The sequence below is a fragment of the Engraulis encrasicolus genome, chromosome 20 (genome assembly GCF_034702125.1).
Source record: "Engraulis encrasicolus isolate BLACKSEA-1 chromosome 20, IST_EnEncr_1.0, whole genome shotgun sequence".
NCBI lineage: Eukaryota > Metazoa > Chordata > Actinopteri > Clupeiformes > Engraulidae > Engraulis > Engraulis encrasicolus.
This window is the reverse complement of record NC_085876.1, coordinates 5,440,187-5,464,065: the sequence shown is the minus strand read 5'-3', so window position 1 is coordinate 5,464,065 and position 23,879 is coordinate 5,440,187. Positions and strand designations below refer to the sequence as shown.

Below are 23,879 nucleotides of genomic sequence, written 5' to 3'. Positions count from 1 at the left end.
ATTTTAGGCCTTACAACTATTGCTTTCTGTGCATAAAATGTTAACAGAAATCTCCTAGGTTCTGTAGTGGCATAGGCCTACTGTGCTCGTCTTTGTCTTTGTCATGTAGCCTATGGATGGACTATTGGAGATCATGGCAGTGGTCCACTTTGGTATGCTTTCCTCGTGTGGTTTCATTTGATGGGGTCTCTCACGAACAACACTTAAGTCACTGGGTAGATTAAACAACATTAATTTATAATTAAGTTAATCACGTAATACAAATGTAACATGAGCACACTTTCATCAGGAATCATAGGTAAATATCTCATTAATTTACCATAACAGTGATTAAGTGATAATATTGCTGTATTGTTCAATATAGTTTAACACTAAACATCATGTGTGCTCACAATATGTTACACTATATCTCCTATACATTTAATTAAATCTTTAGGGATCGTATATAATATATTCATATATTTGACTGTACAGAGCAATGCATTATTTCAAAAGACTTCACACTCAATGCAGCAATGAGTTCTGGTAGAAAAAGAGCATTGCTTGTCTTTATTGCACAGAGACGGCGTTGAGGTGCTCCAGGTCTTGTGGGGCGGTGGGCTGGGGTAGTTTCCTCAGAGCTCCCCCTGTGATTGGCACCCTGGCCAGGGCCAAGTCTGTGTTGGCCAGGGGCCCCCCGGTCAGGTGGGCAGGGGTGCTCTCAATAGCCATCGTACGCCCGCAGAAGGTCTGCACACACACATTCACACAGACACACACACACACACACACACACACACACACACACACACACACACACACACACACACACACACACACACACACACACACACACACACACAGGTATGTATATACAAACTACTACACAAACTTCTTAACAAAAATGGCAATTTGGGAAAAAGAAAAGCAGTCCAGTGCTCACCGTAGTCTTCAGACCAGATAAATGGGTTTGGTGATACACAGTGCCACTGTCTCTCCTTGTCGCCTTCGATCGAGACGCTTCGATGGATTTCTCCTGATGTTTCTTGCACTCCTGATGGTGTCACACAAACACCACAACAGAAAGAAAAAGAGGTACATCTGAAATGAGGACTAATACTTCATCTTATCAATCAATATCGATCTATCTCATTAAAAGATAATCTTATCTACAGATTCAATTGTAAAATAAGGCATATAGAATAAAACCTTTAAGATCCTGTAGTCTGATGTTTTTGCCACAAAATGCTCCCAGGACTTGGTGGTGAGTTCCTGTTGCCTGTGATGTGACTTGATCTGTTTAAATGAAGCACAGAACTATGTTTTAACTTAAACTTATACTTTTTTTTTCACAAGAATCTGATGATGCTGGATCAACAAAACGTATACAATTGAAAGCAATGTGGGGGGGGGGGGGGGGGGGGGGGGGGGGGGGGGGGGGCAAAGGGGACAGCTGTCCCAGGCCCAGGGAGAGAGGGGCCCCAGAATTGGTTCCTCTTTACATTTTATCTATAAGAACGGGGGGCCCTTTCAGATGACTTTGTCCAGTGTCCCTGCCGCTAGGTAACCAAACCCACCCCCATTGACCCCATTCAAGCACACAGGAGACATGCAGGGATATGGGGGTCCACTGAGTTAAAGCTAAATCCCTCTGCGAATGTCACTTATTCCAAAGTCACTAAGCAGATTGTGTGTTTCCTCAGGGTTGAACCGGGACTCAATAGAGATGCCTGCTGCAAACTCCCAAGGCTCAGCAAGGGAAGTCCACATTGTCTTCAGAATTGTTTAAAGTAGAAGTAGAAGTACTGCTACAAATGTAATTACAACATTAGTAGTGTGATGTTATATAGTTGCAACTATGTAATATACTACTGGTGTAGTAATTATATTCGTAACAGTACTTCTACTTCTGCTTTATACAACTCTGTTTGTCTTTGTGATTATCATTTAGGCCCTCACCTCTGCATATGTCCACGATCTCTGTATCAGCAAGGACTTGAAACTATTGTAATGTGCAGAGCAGGTCAGCACGGCAGGTCTACATTGATTTGAGTTCATTGTGCCCTCACCTCTCTAAATATGCATCCTTCACTCAGTGTGGTAAGTCCATACTAATGGTTTATTTACGTTTACTTGCATTTGGGTTTATCATGTGAGCCCTGTGACCTCTGCATATGTCCCCATCTCTTTCTCAGCAGGGACTTGAGACTCTTGAAACTTACAGAGCAGCTCAGCATAGTGAGTCCTTATTGTTTATCATTGGGCATATGTCTGACTCTGTGCAGGGGTAACTAGCTGAGTTCGACGTGAAACGTTTGTAAACCTCCCTCTCAAATCCTCATACAGATGCGCTGGCAACTAAGCATGCCTGCCTTCCATGCATTTGTCAATGGGCCCTCGGCTCTGTCCACCAGCCCTGTGCACAACACAGACCATATCACTGCTGCAAGCCAGGGGAGCACCAACGCTTCTGGGCTGGACCTGAGTTTAGGCTCACTAAAGGCGGATTCATACTTAGCGTTACTGGCGCCTTCATACCTCCCTCGCGACGATGGCGTGCGCTCAAAATGACGTCACACGCCCCTCCGCAAGCTGGCGCGGCGCGAGGTCGTGCACCCCACATTTTTTGGAACTTGCCGTGCGCCACTAGCGACCATGCAGGTAGGCAGACAAAGCAGGCTACTGCAGGCTACTTCAGAATGGACCCTGCATCATTTTGACGATAATAAAATGTCATTGAGAGTTCTTTTATCTTCTCCCTTAAATGTTGTTCAGTGAAACAATTGTTTACTTTGTTCAGAAGCACGTTGTGTTTGGCGATCTATTTATAAATTCTGCAGCCAGAACAATGCTCTCACGTGGTCTTGGAATGATCTGGCAATGTAGGCTACAACAAAAATCTATGTTTCATTGTGGTAAGTCATAAGTCAGACGTTCAGTAGCCCTACAGCAGCCGTGTTTGGCTTTCTATTTTTATACATCTGTAGAACTCACGCTGCGAGTTGCGAAAGATGCTGCCGTTTCTCTCATGAACAGCAGAGGGCACACTTCCGAAAATGCAAGCGAAAGCCTGTTAATGGCGCTTTTGACTATGAATGGTCTGCCACATTTTAATGGTTCTCGCGCCAAATGCGCCAAAGTGCGCACGTGAAGTATGCAGAGCCCTCAACACTCAATGATGCACTGAGGTGAAGGCACTGAAGTATTGAAAATCACTACCCAGTTCGTTGAAAATCGCTACCATGTTGACAAGGTCGCCTTTCCCTAACCCTAAACGTCAGTGAAGTTATGCTGCCACAAGGGGGAGCTTTTGGGTTGCACATCACTTTTTGACGCCAAGGCCATAGCTTTGACGTAAAAAATTGCCCTCTGGTCAAAAGTTGGAGTTGGGATGAGACTGTAGAAAATCGTGTTCTTGGCTCCTCACCTCTGCGTAGGCCTCCTTCTCCCTCTCAGCGTCCTCTGCTTCCTGCTTCTGCAGGATCTCCTTCTGCTGCTCCATCACCCTCTTGGCCATGTCCTCCGTTGCCTGGGCGATGGTTGCTAAGGCCTCGACGTCCGGAGTGACGGGCCGCACACCCTCCAGTGACAGCTCACGGGTGATCTCCTCCCAGATCTCACCCGTCTGGAGTCAGGACAGGGGTAAACACCAACCATTATACACCAGGGTTCACACTGCCACATGGCAGACATAAAATTCCATGACTTTTCCATGACTTTCCCTGACCATAAAACGGAATTTACATGACCTCGCGTAAAATGAAATGGCCAAAATATTGATCAGAAGAAGACATTTAGCTCTGTGGTCATCTATTTTTAATAGTCAGTCTTTCAAGTCAACTCTCAGCTGCGTTTTTTGTTTTGCCTGAACTACACACTACTGTTAAAATGTCATATTCCCTGACTGCACATGCAAAATGCTCAAATTCAATGACTGGAAAAACCTCTATTGAATTTCCATGATATTCCAGGAATTCCATGACCAGTGTATCACCCTAATACACACATGCACATGCACACATATTGTATATTACATGAATATGCATACTATATACATGCACCCAGACCAACAAAATAATCAGGAAGAGACAAACACACACACACACACACACACACACACACACACACACACACACACACACACACACACACACAGACCTCTTACAGATGCCGAAAACTAACGTAGCGCTGTTACCTTGAAGTCTAAATATCTGTTTACGATGCTTAAGGTGATGAAGTCCTCTGTCGTCAATCCAGGAAGGTCTGTAAAACCTGAAACGCAAAAATACTGAATCTAATGTATACAGACCAGATATCTGGCATTGCCACACGAAAACTATGTGTAGGCCAGAGCTTGCTTTGCCTTCGTTGGTATTCATATTGCATCCACAGGGGTGACATCCCAGTGTTCCTTTAATTTTATTGTACAGGCAACAGTTGAACGACAGATGGTCTTGTGTAAAAAAGGATTAGCACCTCTGTTGCAGTTAAGGGAAGAGGTAAGGTAAGGTTAAATCAAGGTAATGATCCTTAAATGCAGACTCATATGAAGGTGCATGTAGTAACCGAATTGCAGCATCTAATAACTTCAATACACATTCACAAATAGTGTTCTGTATCTAACCCTAAGCCTAAGTCACCTGTGTCAGGACACTTTAATGAATACGGTCATGACGTCTGTACGTTGAAATTTCAACGAGTCAAGGCCGCTAATAGCCCACCCATTCTACGTATATCTACGGTATGATACTGTTGCGTGTCCTACCCAGTTTGCAGAAGAGCCCGTAGATCTTGGAGCGCTGGCTCTCTGTGACGTCCACCACAGCGGCGCTGGGCATGTGGGCCGGATTGGACACCTGGGCCTGCTGCTCCTGATGGGGGTGCACCAGGGGCCGCAGTGGGTCTGGAGAGGTGAGGAATAAAACACATTTATAGCATATAGTACACACACACACATGCACGCACAAGTGTATGCATACACACATACAGTAGGCTACATACCAAAGGGGGTCTACAGCGACATTACATTACACTACACTTAGCTGACGCTTTTATCCAAAGCGACTTATAGTTATTTTAAGTCAGGAGTGGGGAACCTACGTCTCGAGGGCCGTTTGCGGCACTTGAGGGTGTTTTATCCGGCCCCCGATATAATTTTAATGTTATTTAGCTTCACATGAAATAGAAAATGCATCTGCAATACAATTAAGTTATATTCAGGGAACCTAGAGAAGGTGGTGTTTGTTTAAACGGTGACTGCCTTCAATATAGGCCGAAAGTGAAGGGGAAAATCCTGGTTTGTGTTCATAGTACGGCCCTCGGAGGACTTTCACGGCCCTCGGATGAATTTGAAGTGGCCCTTCGAATGAAAAAGGTTCCCCGCCCCTATTTTAAGTACAGGGTATTGGTTACAGTCCCTGGAGCAGCATGGGGTTTGATGCCTTGCTCAAGGGCAGCTCAGTCATGGAGTGAGATAGGGACTGGCTCTTGGCCAGTTGGCGGTTGGCTGGTGTTAATTTAGAACCCTGGTCACCTGTGATGTGTCCGTGCTGGTCCCGCCGCATCCCCGGATCCTCCTCCTCCTCCTACATTATAATCTCCAGGTGGTGTGGGCCATTAGGATCTTGCTCAGGTGTGTATCTGTGCTGCTCACCTGTGATGCGTCCGTGCTGGTCCCTCTGCACCCCCAGCTCCTCTTCCTCTTGCCTCCAGAGCTGCAGCAGGAGCCGTGGGGAGCTCAGGCCGCCTGGCCCCCTCCAGGCGCGCACGTGGGGCAGGGCCTTGGGGTTGTCACACAGCTCCAGCAGGACCCCCAGAAACACGCCGTGCATCGTCAACGGGCTCGACTTCAGGGGGGGAATGTTACATAAACAAAAATGTACAGAGCATTTCGAAACACTGTGAACAATAAATTGGTGAGCAGCAGTGAGCGGATTTTTCTCTTTTTTATGTTTACTTTTAATCTGTACCTGTTTGATTGGATGCTAACATCCTAAACACTACTGTAGGGAAATGTAACATAAACATGATGTACATTGACACAGGTAATATCTAATATTACAGCATGTCATTGAATATAACATTATCGTAACAAATTGCATGGCGCGTATATGGAGTATGAAATGTTGTGTAAAGTCTCTTTGATCCAGTATGCATTACGTCATAGTGCATCATACTGCAGGTTTTTTTTTTCTACAGAATAATTTCACTCACATGAATAAGATCAAACAGAAGGTAGACTCCTTCCTTTTCCAGAAACACATCCTCATTGGTGAAACACCCAATTATGCAGGACCTGTATATGTCGACAAAATGAATATATAAAATATCACACACAGGCACTGTACATGTACAGTAGCTGCAGCTAGTGATCAGCTATTCTCAGGTCTACTGACCAAACACAGTCCACTGTGGAGAGGATGAGCTTGCTGTGGCCCAGGCCACTGTAGAACTTGGCTGGGTTCATTTTCAGGAAATGGACTACCATGTCCACTCCTTCAGCACCAAAGAGTTCCTGTGAACACACAGAGACCGAGAGAGAGAAGGAGAGCGAGAGAGAGAGAGAGAGAGAGAGAGAGAGAGAGAGAGAGAGAGAGAGAGAGAGAGAGAGAGAGAGAGAGAGGGAGAAGGAGAGAGAGAGGTCCTCATTTGCTTTGAATGCATGTTCTCTCTTCCTCTCCCCTCCTAATCCCTTTGAAAAGGGTTTGTTGTGTCTCAGGAAGAGAGTAAAAGCAACAGAGTAGGAGACAGACATGGGGTAGGGTTGGGCCATGACCCATGTCGGACTCGATCCTGGGTCCCCATGGCCATGAAAACCCATATGGGGATCTGCGCCACAGCACCCCCGAATGCAAGTTTTCTGGTATAACGCTTGCATGGACACAGTCTTCTCCATCATATATTGCACTGATTTAGATGACAGTGTTGGCAGAGATTCTTTAAGTATATAGAGATATGCCAACATAATAGGTTTCTATGGGCACCTAACATGACCAGGTTCCGGTCTGCCTAAAGGGGCATGTCATAATACTCCTAGCATTGAGTAGAACAGTCCTTAAGTCTGCCTAAAGGGGGATCCCCCCCCCTCCCCCTTGCAATAATAGAGCATGGAAACAATGGGCCAATGGAACCTCTCTCTCTCTACTCTCTCTGGTGTTGGGAAAACAATAATTTCTCACATGTTAACATATGCATACTGCTCACATTGTTAGGCCACTAACACCATTCGCTGCAGCAGGGCAAACTTAACACAGCTAACCTTCCTTTGTAGGACACTAAGGCGCTGCGTGCTGTGCGTGCTGTTCAGGTCATCAGCACACGTCTTTACCTTCCTGTGCAGGTCACTCTCACACAGAGCAGACAGCGTGAGCTGCAGGTCGGCTTTGATCTCCAGGGCAACCTCGTCCTCGTCATCGGGGCCTCCCAGGTGACTCAGCAGACCTGCACGTGACAAACAGGAGTTGAGCCCGTTAAGACACGTCGTTAGAAATGTTGCTGTTACCAGAATGGCCATGACCAAGTCGTAGTGCATTTCTACTAAAGGTCCTGTGTTATGTCATAGTAGTGTAGTACTATGGTAGTTAACTTTTCAATGTCTATTACAGTGTTCCACTGGTGGAATGGAACAGTGTGCATTAAGGGGCTACTGCACTAAGCACTGATGAAGACTGAGACTGATGAAGACCTATTGTACTGAGAGGTCTTCATTGTGATCAGCTGGTTGGGTAACATTTCAGACGGTGCCTGGTTTTGACACCTCTGCTTTGTGCAGCTTTCCTCTTTACTAAACTGAAGTCTGTCTTTTCATGTTGCCGTACAACAAAACCGCATACAGTGACACAGTGGGCGATGTATGCGTTTCCTGTTTTACCCAATGTGTATTGATGTAGTTTACCCAATAAGAGGCCTATGGCTCCCTGGTCACAGAGGTCCTGGTTGATGACAGGTTTGGCTAGGGACACCATGGTCCTGAGGAGCCGCACGCTGTAGCGCAGCTGGGCCTTCTTGCTGCCCCTGCCACCTGTGCCATGGAAACTGTGACCGTGGCAGAAGTATTCGTCTGAGAAACACCAAGAGCAGACAACAAGGACAAAACAGCAGAGTTACTCAAAGTTTTACCCTGTAATACACACCTGTAATTGGTTTGTTACAACAAATGACATGACCAGGTTATAATGTCTTAGCACAGGATGTCTACAATGATAATGTAATTAACTGACAAGTGAAGTGGCTACAGCAAGAGAAAGCATGTGTCAGTCTCTCACTTGGGTTAGGTGTAACAATTAGCTTTAGGAAAATACTGTAGGGATACTTATCAAACATCATAAATACAACGACTGAATGATTGAAAATACTACAGACACATTTTTCTGTACAATTACATGACTAATCACAAGAAAAATACACATACACTTAGATATCTTACATGGTAATATTTTACTTGACAGTACTGTCATAAGCAATGACGCAGTCATGACAAGTGTCTAGAAAGTGTCCTAAACATTAGATCAATGACATTTTTATGACTTGCTATTGTAATGACAAGTTGGCAAACATTTTCTAAAAAGCTTTCATTATAGGTATAAACCTTTAATGTTATCCCTTAAGAGGAAGAGGTGAAAAGCTTTAAAGGCCCACTAGCCAACTTATCATGACTATAGCCAAATGACACTTGCTGACAATAGTCATAAAGCATTTATGGCATTAACATAATGTTTTTATGACACTTTAATGACTTATGACAGTAGGGTGCTGTTAGGTAAAGTCTCACCCATTATATTGCACACGCCACCAACCACATTTAAGTTCTTTTTCAAATTTCAACCAATCTACAAGGATCGATAAAGGAGAGAAAAAAAAAAGGCTAAATCTGTTGACAATCCAGCTGTTGTCACTTGTCACCTTCCTGGACACACCACTCCAGCAGCATGAGGATGCAGGTGTTGGCCTGGCAGGTCATGTACTCCTCCAGCATGAGTGGGGCCAGTGTGGCCAGCGTGGCCAGAGCCTGCAGCTGCAGCTCCTCCTGCTGGACCGGAGTCCAATTGCGGCCGCTGCTCTGAGCCTGAGAGTGGACCTGAGTCGTGTCAGGCGGTTTTATCAAGTGCATCAGCGCCAGCATGACTTTACCCTCTCTGAAAAGCTGCAAAAAAGGTGGCCAGGTGGTTTTGTTTGTTACATATTTAAATGGATTTCACAACATGAATAACAATGGCAATGGCAAAGGCAAAACACTGCAGTAGTGCTTGTTAAAAATGTTAAAAAGCCTACTGCAGCTTTTAAAAACTGTGAAGTAAGACCCCACCGACACACTGACATAGACTCGTAAACATGCATACGTGTGCACTGCACACATACACACACTTTCTCTCTCTTTCTCGCACACACAGAAACACACACACACACACACACACACACACACACACACACACACACACACACACACACACACACACACACACACACACACGCACACACACACACACGCACACACACACACACAATTATCCATCAGAACTGACACCCAACCCTCCTGACAATACGAAAACAGCATCGTACAGTGCTTGTCATCCTCTATCTAATGATGGAAACTTTGCTTTCACACGGCACCAATGCCACCATTACTACTGTTACCTGAACCTAGGTAACCTCAGAGGGGGCTGCCCAACCGAGCTTCGAGCTTACCTGCACAGCGGATAAATCCTGTGACATTACCACCACCGCGTTAAGCAAAAGCTTCTTCATCTCAAAGTCCTCGTTGTTGTAGGTCAATTTAAGGTTGCGGCTAAGAGGATTGTGGCTCTTCACTAAAATGGATGACAAACGAAAAAAGGTCACAGCACTGTACACCTCTTAATCTGTATGACAACACTACAAGGCAATAATTAGATAACTTTTTTTAATGGTGTTGTCTTCAAGTTCATTTTAATCTTGACGGCAAGCAGCCAATGTCATGGAATGCAGCCAGGAACCAAGAATACACTTTCTATTCCCCTGAACATCCCCACCTATGCACTGTATGCTTCTGTAGTTTGGGGTTGCAAATAGCCTGCATCCATTGATAGCGCGATAGGACACAATTTGCTGTTACCAGGATGACAATGACCAAGTCGTAGTGCATTACTAAAGGTCCTATGTTATGTCATAGTATTGTAGTACTATGGTAGTTAACTTTTCAATGACTATTACAGCTTGCCACTGGAGGCACGGTGTGCATTAAGGGGCAATGACACTATGATGAGGCAATAAGTTTAGCTTCTCATTTCATTTGGTCAGTAATACTACATATCTAGAACATTTAAAATTCTATCGATATAGGGAACCAATCAATTTTACGCATTTCCAACGGCTCGATGGAACGTGTTCAAGGAAACGACGCACCAGTTCAGTTAGTAGGTGAGTGAAGGAATGGGTCCTCTTATCGAGTGTGGCTTCAATCAGTAGCCTGTGTGAAGGCCTTTTATCAATGTGAGCTAGACCCGCCCTTTGCATCTACTTCAGAGAAATGGGTTGACAACACTAGTAGGCCAGACCAAATGCTGGCAGAGCGTTGAAGTCATGATAGCCAGGCTAGGTTGCAAATGTAACACCCCAAAAATTGCAAAAAGTTTAACCTTGTGAATTTGTAGCATACCGGTATAAATCCTCAATAAACTCGAATACAAAAGATGCCTGCTAACACGAAATACTGTACATAATGTTTCCCTACTGCCGAGGGGGCAGCTGGCTATTTATGTTAGCAAGTATTCCATACGCCTTTTAAGGTACATGCATGAGTCTTGCCAGTAAAGGGAACTACTAATAGTGAAAAATACTTACATTCTGGAAAAGTAGCGAAATGGACAAGTTGTTTGGCGAACCCACTTTCCTGGCGAAGGAAAGTGTTGCAAATATTACCTTTATATAGAAGCCACTACATATACACAAGAGACAAAATTCAATAAAAAAAATCCAATCAGCCGTTCACAGCCATTCAATCATACTACTCTTACAATGAGTGGTGCTTTGGGGTTCTCTGCAATTAGAGTCGAGATGACCAGAAGGTCATTTCGAAGCTGCTGGTCATAGTTTCTGTATCCATTCTGCAGCTGGTTCAGAAACGCTTCTTTCAGGCACCTGCAGGAAGAAAAATGCCCCAGGTCAGGTCAGACTGGAACATGTGTCCCCATGGGCAATACTGCCTGTATAAATACGGTACCACGAGTTATTGCGCTGCGCCACAGCATCCCCAGACCTGGAATCTTGAGCATCTCCTCTACATACAGTACAGTAAGTACAGTGTAAAAATAAAGCAAGTGATCCATCATCTGAGGTGTATTTATTTATAACACAAGGACACTCCGGTGTCTGGGGTAAAGCCCCAAAACTGTAATTTTTCCCCTCTATAACTTTGGGACTGGACATGTGGCCCAGAACAGCATGAGTTTGTCCCAGGAGGAGGGTAGGCCCACACTGGGCTGCATTGTAGACTTTTTCAATATGGAATAGAATGATTGAGAGAGAGAGAGAGAGAGAGAGAGAGAGAGAGAGAGAGAGAGAGAGAGAGAGAGAGAGAGAGAGAGAGAGAGACAGAGAGAGAGAGAGAGAGAGAGAGAGAGAGTGTGCGTGTGCGTGTGCGTGTGTGTAACAGACAGATGGTGTCTATGCTGCTGAGCTGTGTGATGGTCAGCCCCTCTGTAAAGTTCCACAGGATCCACAGGATGTGTGTGTGTGTACATTTGTGTGTGTAAGTGTGGTATATGTTTAAACACACACATGTGGATAGGTGTTGCTAATGCATGCAGAGTAAGTAGTGTGTGTGTGTGTGTGTGTGTGTGTGTGTGTGTGTGTGTGTGTGTGTGTGTGTGTGTGTGTGTGTGTGTGTGTGTGTGTGTGTGTGTGTGTGTGTGTGTGTGCTTGTCTGCATATTTGGAGAAGGAGATGCCAGTGGTACCCCTGAATAAGCTTTAGACCAGTATAACTTTTGCATTTATGAAGAAGACACATTATTGCTGCTTTAATAATGTTTGGGGCGCTGTATTCTTTCTCCATAATTATTGGTCCTCCCAAATAAAGTAATAAAACTCTGTGTGTGTGTGTGTGTGTGTGTGTGTGTGTGTGTGTGTGTGTGTGTGTGTGTGTGTGTGTGTGTGTGTGTGTGTGTGTGTGTGTGTGTGTGTGTGTGTGTGTGTGTGTGGATGTCAGACTGCCACTCACAGTATGGCGTCCAGGCTGCTGAGCTGTGAGGTGAGCTCCTGGGGGCAGCCCCTCTCCAGAAGGTTCCAGAGGATCTCGGAGGAGCGGAAGAGCAACTGGCCCGAGGGGTCGGCCTCGTTCATGTGCACACACAGCTTCTGGGCCGCCCCCGCCTTCAGCATCAGCTCACAGTTCACATCTGGGACAGTGATGGGTTACATTACTTTACATTACATCACATAGCAGCATTAAAAATATACATTACATTACCGTGAATATTACATTACAGCATCAGCTCACAATTCACATCCGGGAGAGGAATAGATTACATTATATCACATTACTGTATATAAGCATCTGCATCAGCTCATAATTCACATCGGGGACAAGAATATTACATTGCATCACAGTTCAAATCTGCGACAGAATCCCATGTGGTGTGTGTGTGTGTGTGTGTGTGTGTGTGTGTGTGTGCGTGTGTGTGTGTGTGTGTGTGTGTGTGTGTGTGTGTGTGTGCGTGTGTGTGCGTGTGTGTGTGTGTGTGTGCAGGCACATATGAGTACCAGAGAAGCTGGAGAGGAGCTGTAGTGTCTGCAGCATCTGCAGCCTGACGGCCAGTTGGTCCTGCAGCATAGCCAGGGACAGCACCAGCGTCTCAGCCACACCACTCTGCTCCAGCAGCTCTCGTCTGCAGCCAACGCTCAGCGGCTGCAGCCCAAAGCCTGCCACAACACATACAGCAAAACATTGTATGAAAAATACACTCTACTCCACTCACTCTACTACAGCAGCACATAGCCCAAAGTCTGTCACAACAGAGGGAAAAATCAGTACAAGGAAGATGTTATTCATATATTGTTATTAATGATATTACTATTATCCTTTAATTTATTGTACTTATATTGGGCTAAAATCCAAAATGGGTCACACAACACAGAGTAAAAACAGTATGCAGGTACACACACACGCACACAAACACACACGTGCACACGTACACACAAACACAAAAGTACAAGACTTGGCGTGCTAGATCTAGATGAACACCAATATTAGGAGGGGAAAAACCAATGAAAGAAAAAATATGCCAAATGTGCTGGTTATGTGACTGAACACATTTGGTTCAAAATTGCTTGGGGCTCATGCTCTTCATACCTGGTGGTGGCTTGGTCGATGGAGAGCTGCAGAAGGATGACACTGAAGCACAGATCTGCATCCTGATATCAGCATCAGGCACTCGCATCAGGAGACCTGTCACAAGAAACAAGACACCTAACAGGTTAATACAACAACAATCATTTCTTCATGGACGATGGGTATTCCAAGAAGCTAGCTGAGTTTGGGTCATTGATACTGTAGATGTATGCATACAGAGCAGTCTATGCTTGAGGTAGTGGTAAATCATCTAACAGAAGATATCTATCAGCTATCTATGTTAGTAGATTTACCACTTCCATTTAGTTAATTTAGCCAGATTATCACTGGTTATTTCTTGGAGTACCCCGCTTTTCAACACAAACATAAACAATGATAAAAATATGCTTTACCTAGTTGAGAGAGTGAATGCTTTGCAAAATCTCTGTACTTCACTTCGTCTGAAGTTTTCTCTTTCAGGAAGGGAAGTCTGAAAAAATGAAACATGCCATGAAATAATCTGGAGGACAAACGTTGGCAAGCTGAGTTATTGTTAGTTCGAATTTTAGGGCCAGGCCCCTTATTTAACATGATCTGACATCCTTGTCCAACATTGTGTAACCAAATAAGGGTGCAAGATATAAACTGGATCTAATGTGTTTAGCAGTAAAATTACAAGTTAGTCAGCTAGTTTGCTCTGCTATGATCACTAATGGTTTCATTCATTTGTGAGTCAGCTAGTATGCATAAACACGGAGCATGTTACCTCATATGCGAGACAAAAATGAAAATGCTTACCCACATATCTTCAGTAAATTATGTAAAAAGGGGGTATATTCTGGGTGGTCTTTGATTCTCTCTGAGCAAATATTTATAATTTTGAAGATGTTTTCAAGATCCTTCAGAAGCTTCAAACGATCACATTAAGAAAGAGATGTTGTAAAATGCAAACGTAAACATTTGAAAAAGAAGGAATATTTAAGCACAGTTTATTTTTTAACTCTTTCTTTATGTATTCAACCGGATCACACCGCACTGTCGATTAAAAGGTGTCAAACATAAACAAAAACTGTGTAAAATAGAAAGAAAGGACTGAGTCGTGAGGAAGGTCAGGAGACCGAAAGCTTGGCCTATTATTAAAAAGAGCACAAAGATGATTTAAGTGTGCAGGTCTACATTTTTCTTTCTATTTTAATTCTTTCTTTAAAAATACATCAAAATTAAGACAAAAAATGGGGACACAGCACCTCCACTATGACTCATTCTTCTGTAATGATTGAACTAGTTGTTCTAAGGCATGATTATGATGATGATGGTGAAATTCTAATTAACTAGTCTCTAATTGGAGTCTAGGGACTTGCAGCTGCCCATTGTCTCTCATAGGACCACAGTTCAAGTACCAAGGTCGTCTGTATAGTTCCAGCAAAACACAATTAATGGCATGGTCACCCACTAACTAAAACAACCCCCCTTTTTGCATTATCTTATAGTACATTGTTTTATTTATTTATTTTTAAATTAAGGATACAAATCCGGTCTGATATATCTTTACAATCTTCTTCAACGTGAATAGATGTCTTTCTTTCAAAGAGACCTGAAAGAATCATAACTTACATTTAGTTTAAGAGAGTACATTTTAAGAGATACTTCATGTATCAGTTCATTAAACAATATTAATTGTCCTGGAAGTGTAGAATGATACTCACCGTTAAACTATCTTCGAGGAGACGTATTGTACGACTCAGATCAACTGGCTTAATATTTGTAATCTGAAAAATTGCATGCAGTTCAATTATCACATCAACATAAAAGGCATCACATAGCCCAAAGTAGTTCTATTAACAAGATATTAAAAGCTCACATAATTTACATCAAGCTTACCTCGCCCTTGCCTTTGGCAGTGATCAACTGGGTGTCAACAGGAACACCTGGCTTCCGTGAGGATGTTTTGGATACTCTTGCCATAGCATTTGAACTTTTCGTGATCTGATTACTAGATGAAGGCATGATGGCAATTCCCAGACCCACTGACGACAGAAAATATGATTGCTCAAAAGATTCGAATCTATTCAAGCTATATTGATACTTTTAGTTCAGTCCGCAAAATGTTGCTTATCTATGATGTTCTATTTATATATGTCACTAGTCTGTCTACATCTTTGTAATGTTCTTGTAGCTAGCCCACTGGGGCCCCGCCTATCCACACGCTTGGCCATCTCCATGGTTACAACTATCCACTACGGCAAGAGAAACGGCTCATATCACTTTTCATGAATCAGTGCGCAGTCTCCGCCTTTTCCGATTTGTCACCGGAAGCGAATTAGGTGACAGATCAGACAATACAATTGTTTTGTGAATTGTTGGTAGCAGTTCCAGAGGTGTTGACTAAACCAAAGTTTACACTATATATATGCAAGCGAATACAGTTTCCAGTTGGACGCATTGTTCGGGCGTGTAGTTAGTAAAAGAAGGATTATCTGCCATGCTGTCTGACGCAGGTTTGAAGCTCTATCGACACACGAGTAACATCAGCTGGAGACGCAATATGCTGGATCCAAGCAGTGTTTTATATCATGTATGCCCTGTTTACAACCACTTTCTACGTGTTCATGTTGTGTCTGTTGAACAGATTATGGGAGCAATGCGTCTGGTGGTCGGCAACGTGGGAAGAGGCGAGGGGCAACAGCAGAATCCACGTCAGGAGACAGCCAGCCCCTGCGTGCCACGGGCAGGCAGACCAATATCAGGGTGCGGAGATCGAACAACAACAACAACAGCAGCAACAACAATCCCACGGGGCAGGTAAGACAAGCATCATGCATTTCCCCCCTTTTCGTGATGATGAACAGGGTTCTTTCCTCAGATGCTTTTGCAACAGAGCTAGTAGCCCAAACCTCTTGGAATGAAACGGGGCCAAGTGTGCACATGGAAACAAGGGCACCTTTGTGAGTCTCTCTCTCTCTGTCTCTGTCTCTGTCTCTGTCTCTCTCTCTCTCTCTCTCTCTCTCTCTCTCTCTCTCTCTCTCTCTCTCTCTCTCTCTCTCCATCCAAGGCCAAGAGGAAGGCTACAGACACAGACGAAGAAGATGACCAGTCGGAGAAGAAGTACAGGAAATGTGAGAAGGCTGGCTGCCCGGCAACTTATCCAGTCTGCTTTGCCAGTGCATCAGAAAGGTACATATCCGTCTCCTCCTCAGCGCCAAACAGTTGTCACCCTGAAATGGACACCACAGACTGCCATTTTATAGTCGAAGCCTTGCCTCGCCTCCCCAACCGTTACCCCTTTATTGTCTGTCTGTGTTCCAGATGTGCAAAGAATGGCTACACGTCAAGATGGTACCACCTTTCCTGTGGCGAGCATTTCTGCAATGAATGTTTTGACCATTACTATAGAAGGTGAGCGGGCAAAATGGCATATAGTTGGCCGTGCATTGGGATGCACGATTTAGGAATGTTATTTTAGCATCGTCTCAAAGTCACCCCATAATAAGTTTGTAACACAATTAGTACATAATAGATCATAAATCCACCAGGAATCCACCAGGAATTGTGGTTGGTTAATGTACGCGTCTCTAATGAAAAAATAATTGTGTCCTTTCAAATAGAAACCAGGCATGCCTAATTCCAGTGTAGAGCGTTACATGTTGGGTGTGTTGTGTCACATTACTTCCTCCTTTCCTTTTCTGTGGCCTCCTAGCTCGTGACGTGAAGTTCGACACCATTGATGATCAAAGTTTTTATTCAATGTCATTCTCTCATTCGCAATCAGTATGTTGAGTGTGTGTGTCGTGTCGTGCCCCCCCCACACCCAAAAAAAAAGGTTGCTCTGCGTTGGTTTAGAAACGTTATTAATTCTCCTTTGAGGTGTGGCCGACACAGAGGCAAGAGGCCAACAGCCACAGGAAAGGAATAGAGGTGGTATTTTGACTTGCACCCCCTGTACTGTATGTCTCCTTTGTTGTCAGTCATAAAGACGGCTATGAGAAGTACACATCCTGGAAGAGGCTGTGGACGGGCAACGGCAAGACTGAGCCCAGCCTCAAAGCTTTCATGGCCGACCAGCAACTTCCCTATTGGGTAAGAACACACGCACGCACACGCACACACACGAGTATCGTGACCTACGAGGACCATGTGGTAATGTGCGCACGTGTCTTGCGTGTAGAATTGTCTCAGATTTTCACCTTCTCCAGTAACTCTGTGCTACACGGGATTGTTTAGAAGCCAGGCACAAAATAAATCGAGGTGCAGCACAGATGTTTTATGTGATGTGTTCTGTTCTATTCTAGTCTATTTTATTCTATTCGGTACCCTGCAGGTCCAGTGCACCAAGGCAGACTGTGGGAAGTGGAGGCAGTTGACTAAGGAGATCCAGCTCACCCCATCACTGGTCTCCACCTACCGCTGTGGACTCAAGGTCAACAATGTCAAGGTAGCCATGTAATGACAGGCGAGGCCAAGCTAGACATGTGCTATTGTAGACAATGCCAAGTTAGGCACAATATGCAACTGCAATGGTAGGTGATGCCAACAGGGACATATGCAATGGCAGGTGATGCCAACAGGGGCATATGCAATGGCAGGTGATGCGAAGTTAGGCATAAGACGGTGCCAAGATTGGCATATGCTAGGCAATGTTAAGCTGGGGGTATGCAATGGTAGGTGATGCAAAAGCTACCCATATGGAATGGTAGGCAAGCTGCAATAGGCATATACAATGGTAGGTAATCCAAAGCTATATGCATACTCAATATAACATAGTGAGGCAATGTTGAGTTAGGCACCTCAAGGCTGATGCCAGCCAGCCCTTACATTGGCACACTGGCAGCATTGATTCCCAAAATCAGGGAACATCAGGGAGTGAACTCTTTTGAATGCACAATGTTTGAATGACTTAGAGCCAACTGTTTTGGCAATAAATGCAGCTCATAATGATCTACTATTGGTTTTCTCTTTTGGGACTATTGACCAAACTACCGTATTTTTTTGTGCCTTACAGACAGAAGGACCTGACCAATGCTCCCTTCCAGAGGACTCGGTGAGTGTGTATACATGCGTGAGAGAGAGAGACCGTTGGACTTGCGTTTAGGATGCCACATCCCTGAGTCCAACTCTATTTCGAGGGTGTATAGAATTTCAGATAGTTCGTTGCTTTGGGCCGCCAACCAACACATGCGTATTGACCTTCTCAAGTCAATACGGCATGACGGTTAACCTACACATGCAGTATAGCATATTTCTCTTTTTTTGAATCGCTTGCTTGAATGCTTGAAGGAGTGACATTAAATTTGAGCTCAGTGTCATTGTTTTTTTGTTGGGGGGTTTCTTCAACTCTATTTAGACAGGACAATGAAGAGTGGGACAGGAAACGAGTGGAGAGAGAGATGGGGGAGGATCGGGAAATGACCCGGGTCGGGAATCTAACTCGGGTCACCCGCGCAGCAGTCCAGTGCCCAGCCGTCTAAGCCATGGCTGGGCCCTCAGGGTCATCGTTAACAGTAAAAGAATGTAGGGAACGATTACCACCATTCATATTGAGAACACTACTCAGGTCACATAAAAGGTACAGACTGAAACCCTATTGAAATGTATGAAAAGCAGTTTACATTTACATCTGTTATTCTTCACATGTTGATATTTTATTGTATGTTTATACTGTATTTTCCTCTTGTCTCTATGTGCGGTCAGAGGGTGGCGGGCGTGAGTGGCAGTTGGTGGAACTCCATGTTGATAGTGCCACCACTGCTGAAGGACAGCCTGGCCAACCCGTTCCTGGTGGCATACTACCCCGACTGCGTGGGCATGAGTCCCTCCGCGTCGTCTAGCAACATTGCACACAGCGACCGGAGGACTGACGCACACAGACGGGTCGTCCAGCCTCAGAGTAAGAGAACCTGGCAGACTGAGTAACTAAAAATGCTTGTTGCCATGACTACGCACTGAAACATAGTGCCCAAAGTACACAAGTACGCCATTTGAGACAAGATTTTTTTGATGAGTTGATGTTATGATGAGGATGAAGGGCATTCAACATGCCAGACTGATATTTCATAAGCCACTCATAGTTAAACCATTGCAGTGTTTCCCACAGAAATTTTGGAAACTATGGGGGCAGCCGAGATTTTTGTTGTTTGGGGGGGGTGCATTTCACGCGGACCTTTGGGGGGGTGGTGAAAATTTGGCGTAAATGTGGGCGGCGTAAATGCAAAACGGTAAAACAATTAGTGAAGTATGACATTGGTGCATGGAGAAACTATAGGCCTAAACTTCATGTTACAGACTACATTTATGTTTTGAGAAATTATGTAAGATTTTACCCATGCCATGTATAGCAGTACATTGTCATCTATATAAAAAAAATGCAGTACAGTGAATCATTTCTGTTTGCAACACCTTTTCCCCCACACACATACAGTACGTAGGTGTGCACATTCTTCATTAGGGGTGCTGGTCACAGGGCCAGTTTTTGAAAATTCCTCCCAGTAAAAGGGCTGAACAACATTTATGTCTATACACATTCATTACACATTCATTTCTATATGCAGCCCAACTCTACTGTGTCAATGAAGGCCTGTCGCCTAACTCATTATCATACAACAGTAAAACAAAGCATGGGCAGTGTCAGTAAACTCATCCCTAATGTCCCTCTTTCAAGCACTCATGGTTTTCTCTATAGGATGTATTTACTCCAGGAGGAAAATGGGAAGGAAATCGTTTTTCAAATCGTTTTTAAAAAGGAAATCGTTTAAAATATATATATTTTTTTTTTTACATTTTTGGAAACTATGGCGGCCAGATTTAAACTATGGCGGTGCGCCATAGTTTCCTCAATGTATGGGAAACACTGCATTGGTTGTCATATTTGTTGCATGTGTCATTCAATGAAAAATGAAAATCAGGCACTCAACACCCAGTAATGTGTTCACTGGGTGCTTAACTTTGTCAATGAAGAAAATCAAAGTCTTGAAAAATAAGTACACGAAGAAGCACTCAAAAGTTTTATTTTCCGGTTAACTTCCTTCCTTTGAGTCAGATTACAATTTCATTTAATGACATTTTAATTCTTCTTCTTGAGTGTTACTCATACTGTATCGCTTCAGTTCCAGGCCTGTGTCCGTATTTCCAGCCGTTCTACCAGCCTAACGAGTGTGGCAAGGCTCTGTGCGTGAGGCCAGACATGATGGAACTGGACGAGCTGTACGAGTTTCCAGAATTTTCCCGTGACCCCACCATGTACCTGGCCCTGAGGAACCTCATCCTGGCCACGTGGCATCGAGAGTGCAAGGTAATGACTCCCTCCTGGCTATTGAATATTCCGATTTTTAACATTGCACTGTGTAATATTTTAAACAGGTTCTTTCCAGAATTCATGCTGCCCATTCACAAATGTTACTTTTTTCAAGAATACTTAACCACCACCATCAAATCATCACCATCAAGTTTTAATAATTTAATTATTATTTTTCACACATGAAAAGGTGGATCTTCCCCATGTCCACCATTTAGAATTTCCAGAAATTGGCATATTTTGCTGCAAAACTTACTGTACATGGTCATACTAATAAATATTAGTTTATTATTTAGTAAATATTCATGGAAAGATCAAATTTGGCAATAGGCAGCACAGTTTCAATGAGCAGCACAGTTTAAATACCCACTCTTTTCTCAATCCTACACAATGCACCTTTAATACAATGTTAACAATATTCTGTTTATGTACCGGAACTCTATCAATTCCAAATGTCCCTGTATTCCGGCAAAATCCTGACAATATGTGTTTTTCTCTGTACGTTCCTCTATGGTGGCATTGTACAACAGGAGGTCCTGACGCCACAGAAGTGTGTCCCCTACGTGATCGTGCGAGGGCTGGTGCGCGTGCGCTGCGTGCAGGAGCTGGACCGGGTTCTCCACTTCATGACCCGCAAGGGCCTCATCAACACCGGAGCCCTGCTAGTAAAACAGCCCACCCTGCCCGAACAGTACCACCACGTGAGTCATACCACCACATGATGGACATAATATATACTGTATATTATAGAAAGTATACATATACTCATATACAGTATTACAACCTTACTGGAACGGTACCATCATAACCAACAGAAATGTTATTATTAACACATTGACTACCAGGCGTTTTTTGAAATGTTAGCCCAAGACTCCCAGTCAGTTTCATCATTTTTTGTCATTTTCGAACAGCCACCGAATATTATGTCTTAGACCTACAGACACATGTTAGGGCTTGTTTGAAAGTGAACAAGAGAATCCCAGCTTGCTACAGGTCTTCACGGCATGCTTTTATTTTCTTCCATTCCAAAGTTATTCAACTTTAAGCGGAAGCTACTGCGAAAAATGGCACTTTAACGCATTCGAACGGAGAAAAAGCTTTTTTTGTCACGGATGCGCTCTTTGACTCTCCGAGTTTAAATTGAGGATCTAAATATATTTTCATGCCCCAAAGAGAAGACCAGTCGCTTCCAAGTTAACTATTTTCATGAAAAAACACCTGGATCACTTCTGTTTACTGCTTATAGTATCACTGGGAGAGCTAGTTACTAGTGTATCCTGATGGGCATGACAGTCATTCAATAGCAAAAAGTAGATGCGCCGAAGTATACTCACCAACGTTTGTTTCTGCTGCTGTGTTGTGCTGTTTTTTCATTCCAAACTTCCATTTCCATGCCTAATTTGATGACAGCAAACCTCCTTATCCTTCTCTAGGCCTGTGTTTACGATAAGCTAGCAAAACCCTGACAGGAAGCTAGGTATATTGTGATTGCCCAGGCGCCTTGATGTGACGTGAACAGGAAATGTGCATGATTTCATTCGCTGTAATAACACTCAAAAATACTGCATTGTGATAAGTTGCACAGATGAAATATACAAATAACGATGTTTATAGGAGTTTTGACTGTAGGTGTTTTCATGATCTATGTGACTTCTGTTCATCACATAATTACGAAAATCACACAGAATGTGTAGATTCAGAATCCACTAAAAAACCCTCAAAAACAGGTTTTCCCATTTTTGGGAGCCAACGCATGGGAAGTAAAAATGGGGTTTCCCGTGGTTTGGTAGTCAATGTGTTAAGTACAAGTCAAGTCCAAATAAAACAAATTCTTTTTCAGTCGATTCTCACTAAGGTTACCCATAGTGCGCTGTCTTGCTCATCTCCCTCAGAGAACCAGGGTTGCGGGGCGCTGTGGCGCAGCGCGCTAAGCCCCCCACATTTGGGCATGCATGCCCACCCACAGGGACCCCGTTTCGAGTCCGGCCGGGGTCATTTCCCGATCCTCCCCTGTCTCTCTGTCCCATTCGCTTCCTGTCACAATCTTCAACTGTCCTGTCAAATAAAGGCATAAAAAACATTTTTTTTTTAAAAAGAGAGAACCAGGGTTGCACAAGTAACGCATGCTTTCAAGTACTAACTGTGTGTGTGTGTGTGTGTGTGTGTGTGTGTGTGTGTGTGTGTGTGTGTGTGTGTGTGTGTGTGTGTGTCGTGTGTCGTGTGTCGTGTGTGTGTGTGTGTGCGCAATTGTGTATACAATCGATGTGTGTGAGTGAGTGTGCAGTGCACGCATGTTAAATCGATGTCTGTGTCTTTGTGTTCTCCACAGAAGAAGACCGTGCTGGTGATTGGTGCAGGAGCATCAGGACTGGCCGCCGCTCGACAGCTGCAGAACTTTGGCATGCAGGTCAGCACTCCCATCTACATTTTAGGGATGCACTTTTTTTGAAAACCGATATGAGTATGAGTGCTTTGATGTCTGTACTTGCCGATACTGAATACCGATACCAATACTTTTACCCCCAACATACAATGAAAATAAATGCACAGCCTTGTTTATCCACCTGTGGTATTTGTTTTATTGTCCATTTCCATGTAGATTTAAGTGTTAGTAAATGTATGAGGCAGAGCTTTTTTTCCCATGCTGCTTTCAGGTCAATGTAATGTGATGAGATGTTGCATTGTGTCGTGTAATGGCAGTATCAGTGCCTGGTGTTAGCAAGTGTTTGATGAGTATGAGTATAATGAGCAAGTATTGGTGCATCCCTACCACATTTCATTACTCTCATTAGTTACTGAACTTCCATGGGAGTACTCCAAGAACATGGTTAAATGATAACCTAACCTAAGTTAACCTGCATGAAGTGGTCAATCTGCTAATAGAGAGGCCCCAGGTATCATTTAGTTAAGGAAATAAGGACTCCATGCTCTTGTATTACATGATTTGCCACTATCTCAAGGTTAGCTTAACCTGGATTACTACTTACCCAGGTTCTTTGAACACTTTGCATGTCAGGGATAAATAATAATGTGTATTCAGTGTATTCAAGTTCTGTGTGACTTAAACTGCTCGTCAACTGTGTTGCTATGAATAGGTGGTGGTGCTGGAGGCCAGGGATCGCATCGGAGGGCGCGTGTGGGACGACAAGACACTAGGGGTCACTGTTGGACGCGGAGCTCAGATAGTCAACGGCTGCGTCAACAACCCCATTGCCCTCATGTGCGAACAGGTGAGTTATTTACACACACACACACACACACACACACACACACACACACACACACACACACACACACACACATACAG

At 44.0% G+C, this 23,879-nt stretch overlaps 2 protein-coding genes across 2 annotated transcripts in view; one reads left to right on the top strand and one right to left on the bottom strand.

The window, feature by feature from the left end:
* Window positions 1-516: 516 nt before the first annotated feature.
* Window positions 517-15,475, bottom strand: LOC134435658 (cilia- and flagella-associated protein 69-like). Its single transcript, XM_063184692.1, has 23 exons — window positions 15,166-15,475; window positions 14,991-15,053; window positions 14,813-14,878; window positions 14,083-14,192; window positions 13,698-13,774; window positions 13,306-13,401; window positions 12,717-12,875; window positions 12,175-12,352; window positions 10,971-11,094; window positions 10,798-10,846; window positions 9,664-9,785; window positions 8,881-9,121; window positions 7,874-8,038; window positions 7,307-7,419; window positions 6,375-6,493; window positions 6,193-6,274; window positions 5,633-5,825; window positions 4,745-4,882; window positions 4,175-4,251; window positions 3,407-3,604; window positions 1,189-1,275; window positions 923-1,033; window positions 517-729 (listed from the first exon to the last, which is right to left on the bottom strand). Exons 1-23 carry the CDS (start codon window positions 15,289-15,291, stop codon window positions 550-552), a joined length of 2,874 nt encoding a protein of 957 aa, XP_063040762.1. The 5' UTR covers window positions 15,292-15,475; the 3' UTR covers window positions 517-549.
* Window positions 15,476-15,604: 129 nt separating this feature from the next.
* LOC134436134 (lysine-specific histone demethylase 2) overlaps window positions 15,605-23,879 on the top strand; it is a 34,328-nt gene continuing 26,053 nt past the window's right edge. The window contains exons 1-12 of the mRNA XM_063185183.1: window positions 15,605-15,782; window positions 15,914-16,086; window positions 16,337-16,458; window positions 16,591-16,680; window positions 17,250-17,361; window positions 17,603-17,716; window positions 18,284-18,322; window positions 18,973-19,168; window positions 20,385-20,569; window positions 21,103-21,273; window positions 22,902-22,979; window positions 23,668-23,802. Coding sequence (XP_063041253.1) covers window positions 15,767-15,782; window positions 15,914-16,086; window positions 16,337-16,458; window positions 16,591-16,680; window positions 17,250-17,361; window positions 17,603-17,716; window positions 18,284-18,322; window positions 18,973-19,168; window positions 20,385-20,569; window positions 21,103-21,273; window positions 22,902-22,979; window positions 23,668-23,802 — 1,431 coding nt within the window. The 5' untranslated portion in view covers window positions 15,605-15,766. The remainder of the gene's footprint in view (window positions 15,783-15,913; window positions 16,087-16,336; window positions 16,459-16,590; window positions 16,681-17,249; window positions 17,362-17,602; window positions 17,717-18,283; window positions 18,323-18,972; window positions 19,169-20,384; window positions 20,570-21,102; window positions 21,274-22,901; window positions 22,980-23,667; window positions 23,803-23,879) is intronic.

Coding starts and splice junctions, on each gene's coding strand:
- LOC134435658 (XM_063184692.1), bottom strand. CDS start 15,291: ATGCCTTCATCTAGTAATCAGATCACGAAAAGTTCAAATGCTATGGCA. Junction 13,402..13,697: donor GCATTCACTCTCTCAACTAG/GTAAAGCATATT, acceptor TTCTTGTGACAG/GTCTCCTGATGCGAGTGCCT. Junction 6,275..6,374: donor TCCACAGTGGACTGTGTTTG/GTCAGTAGACCT, acceptor CGACATATACAG/GTCCTGCATAATTGGGTGTT.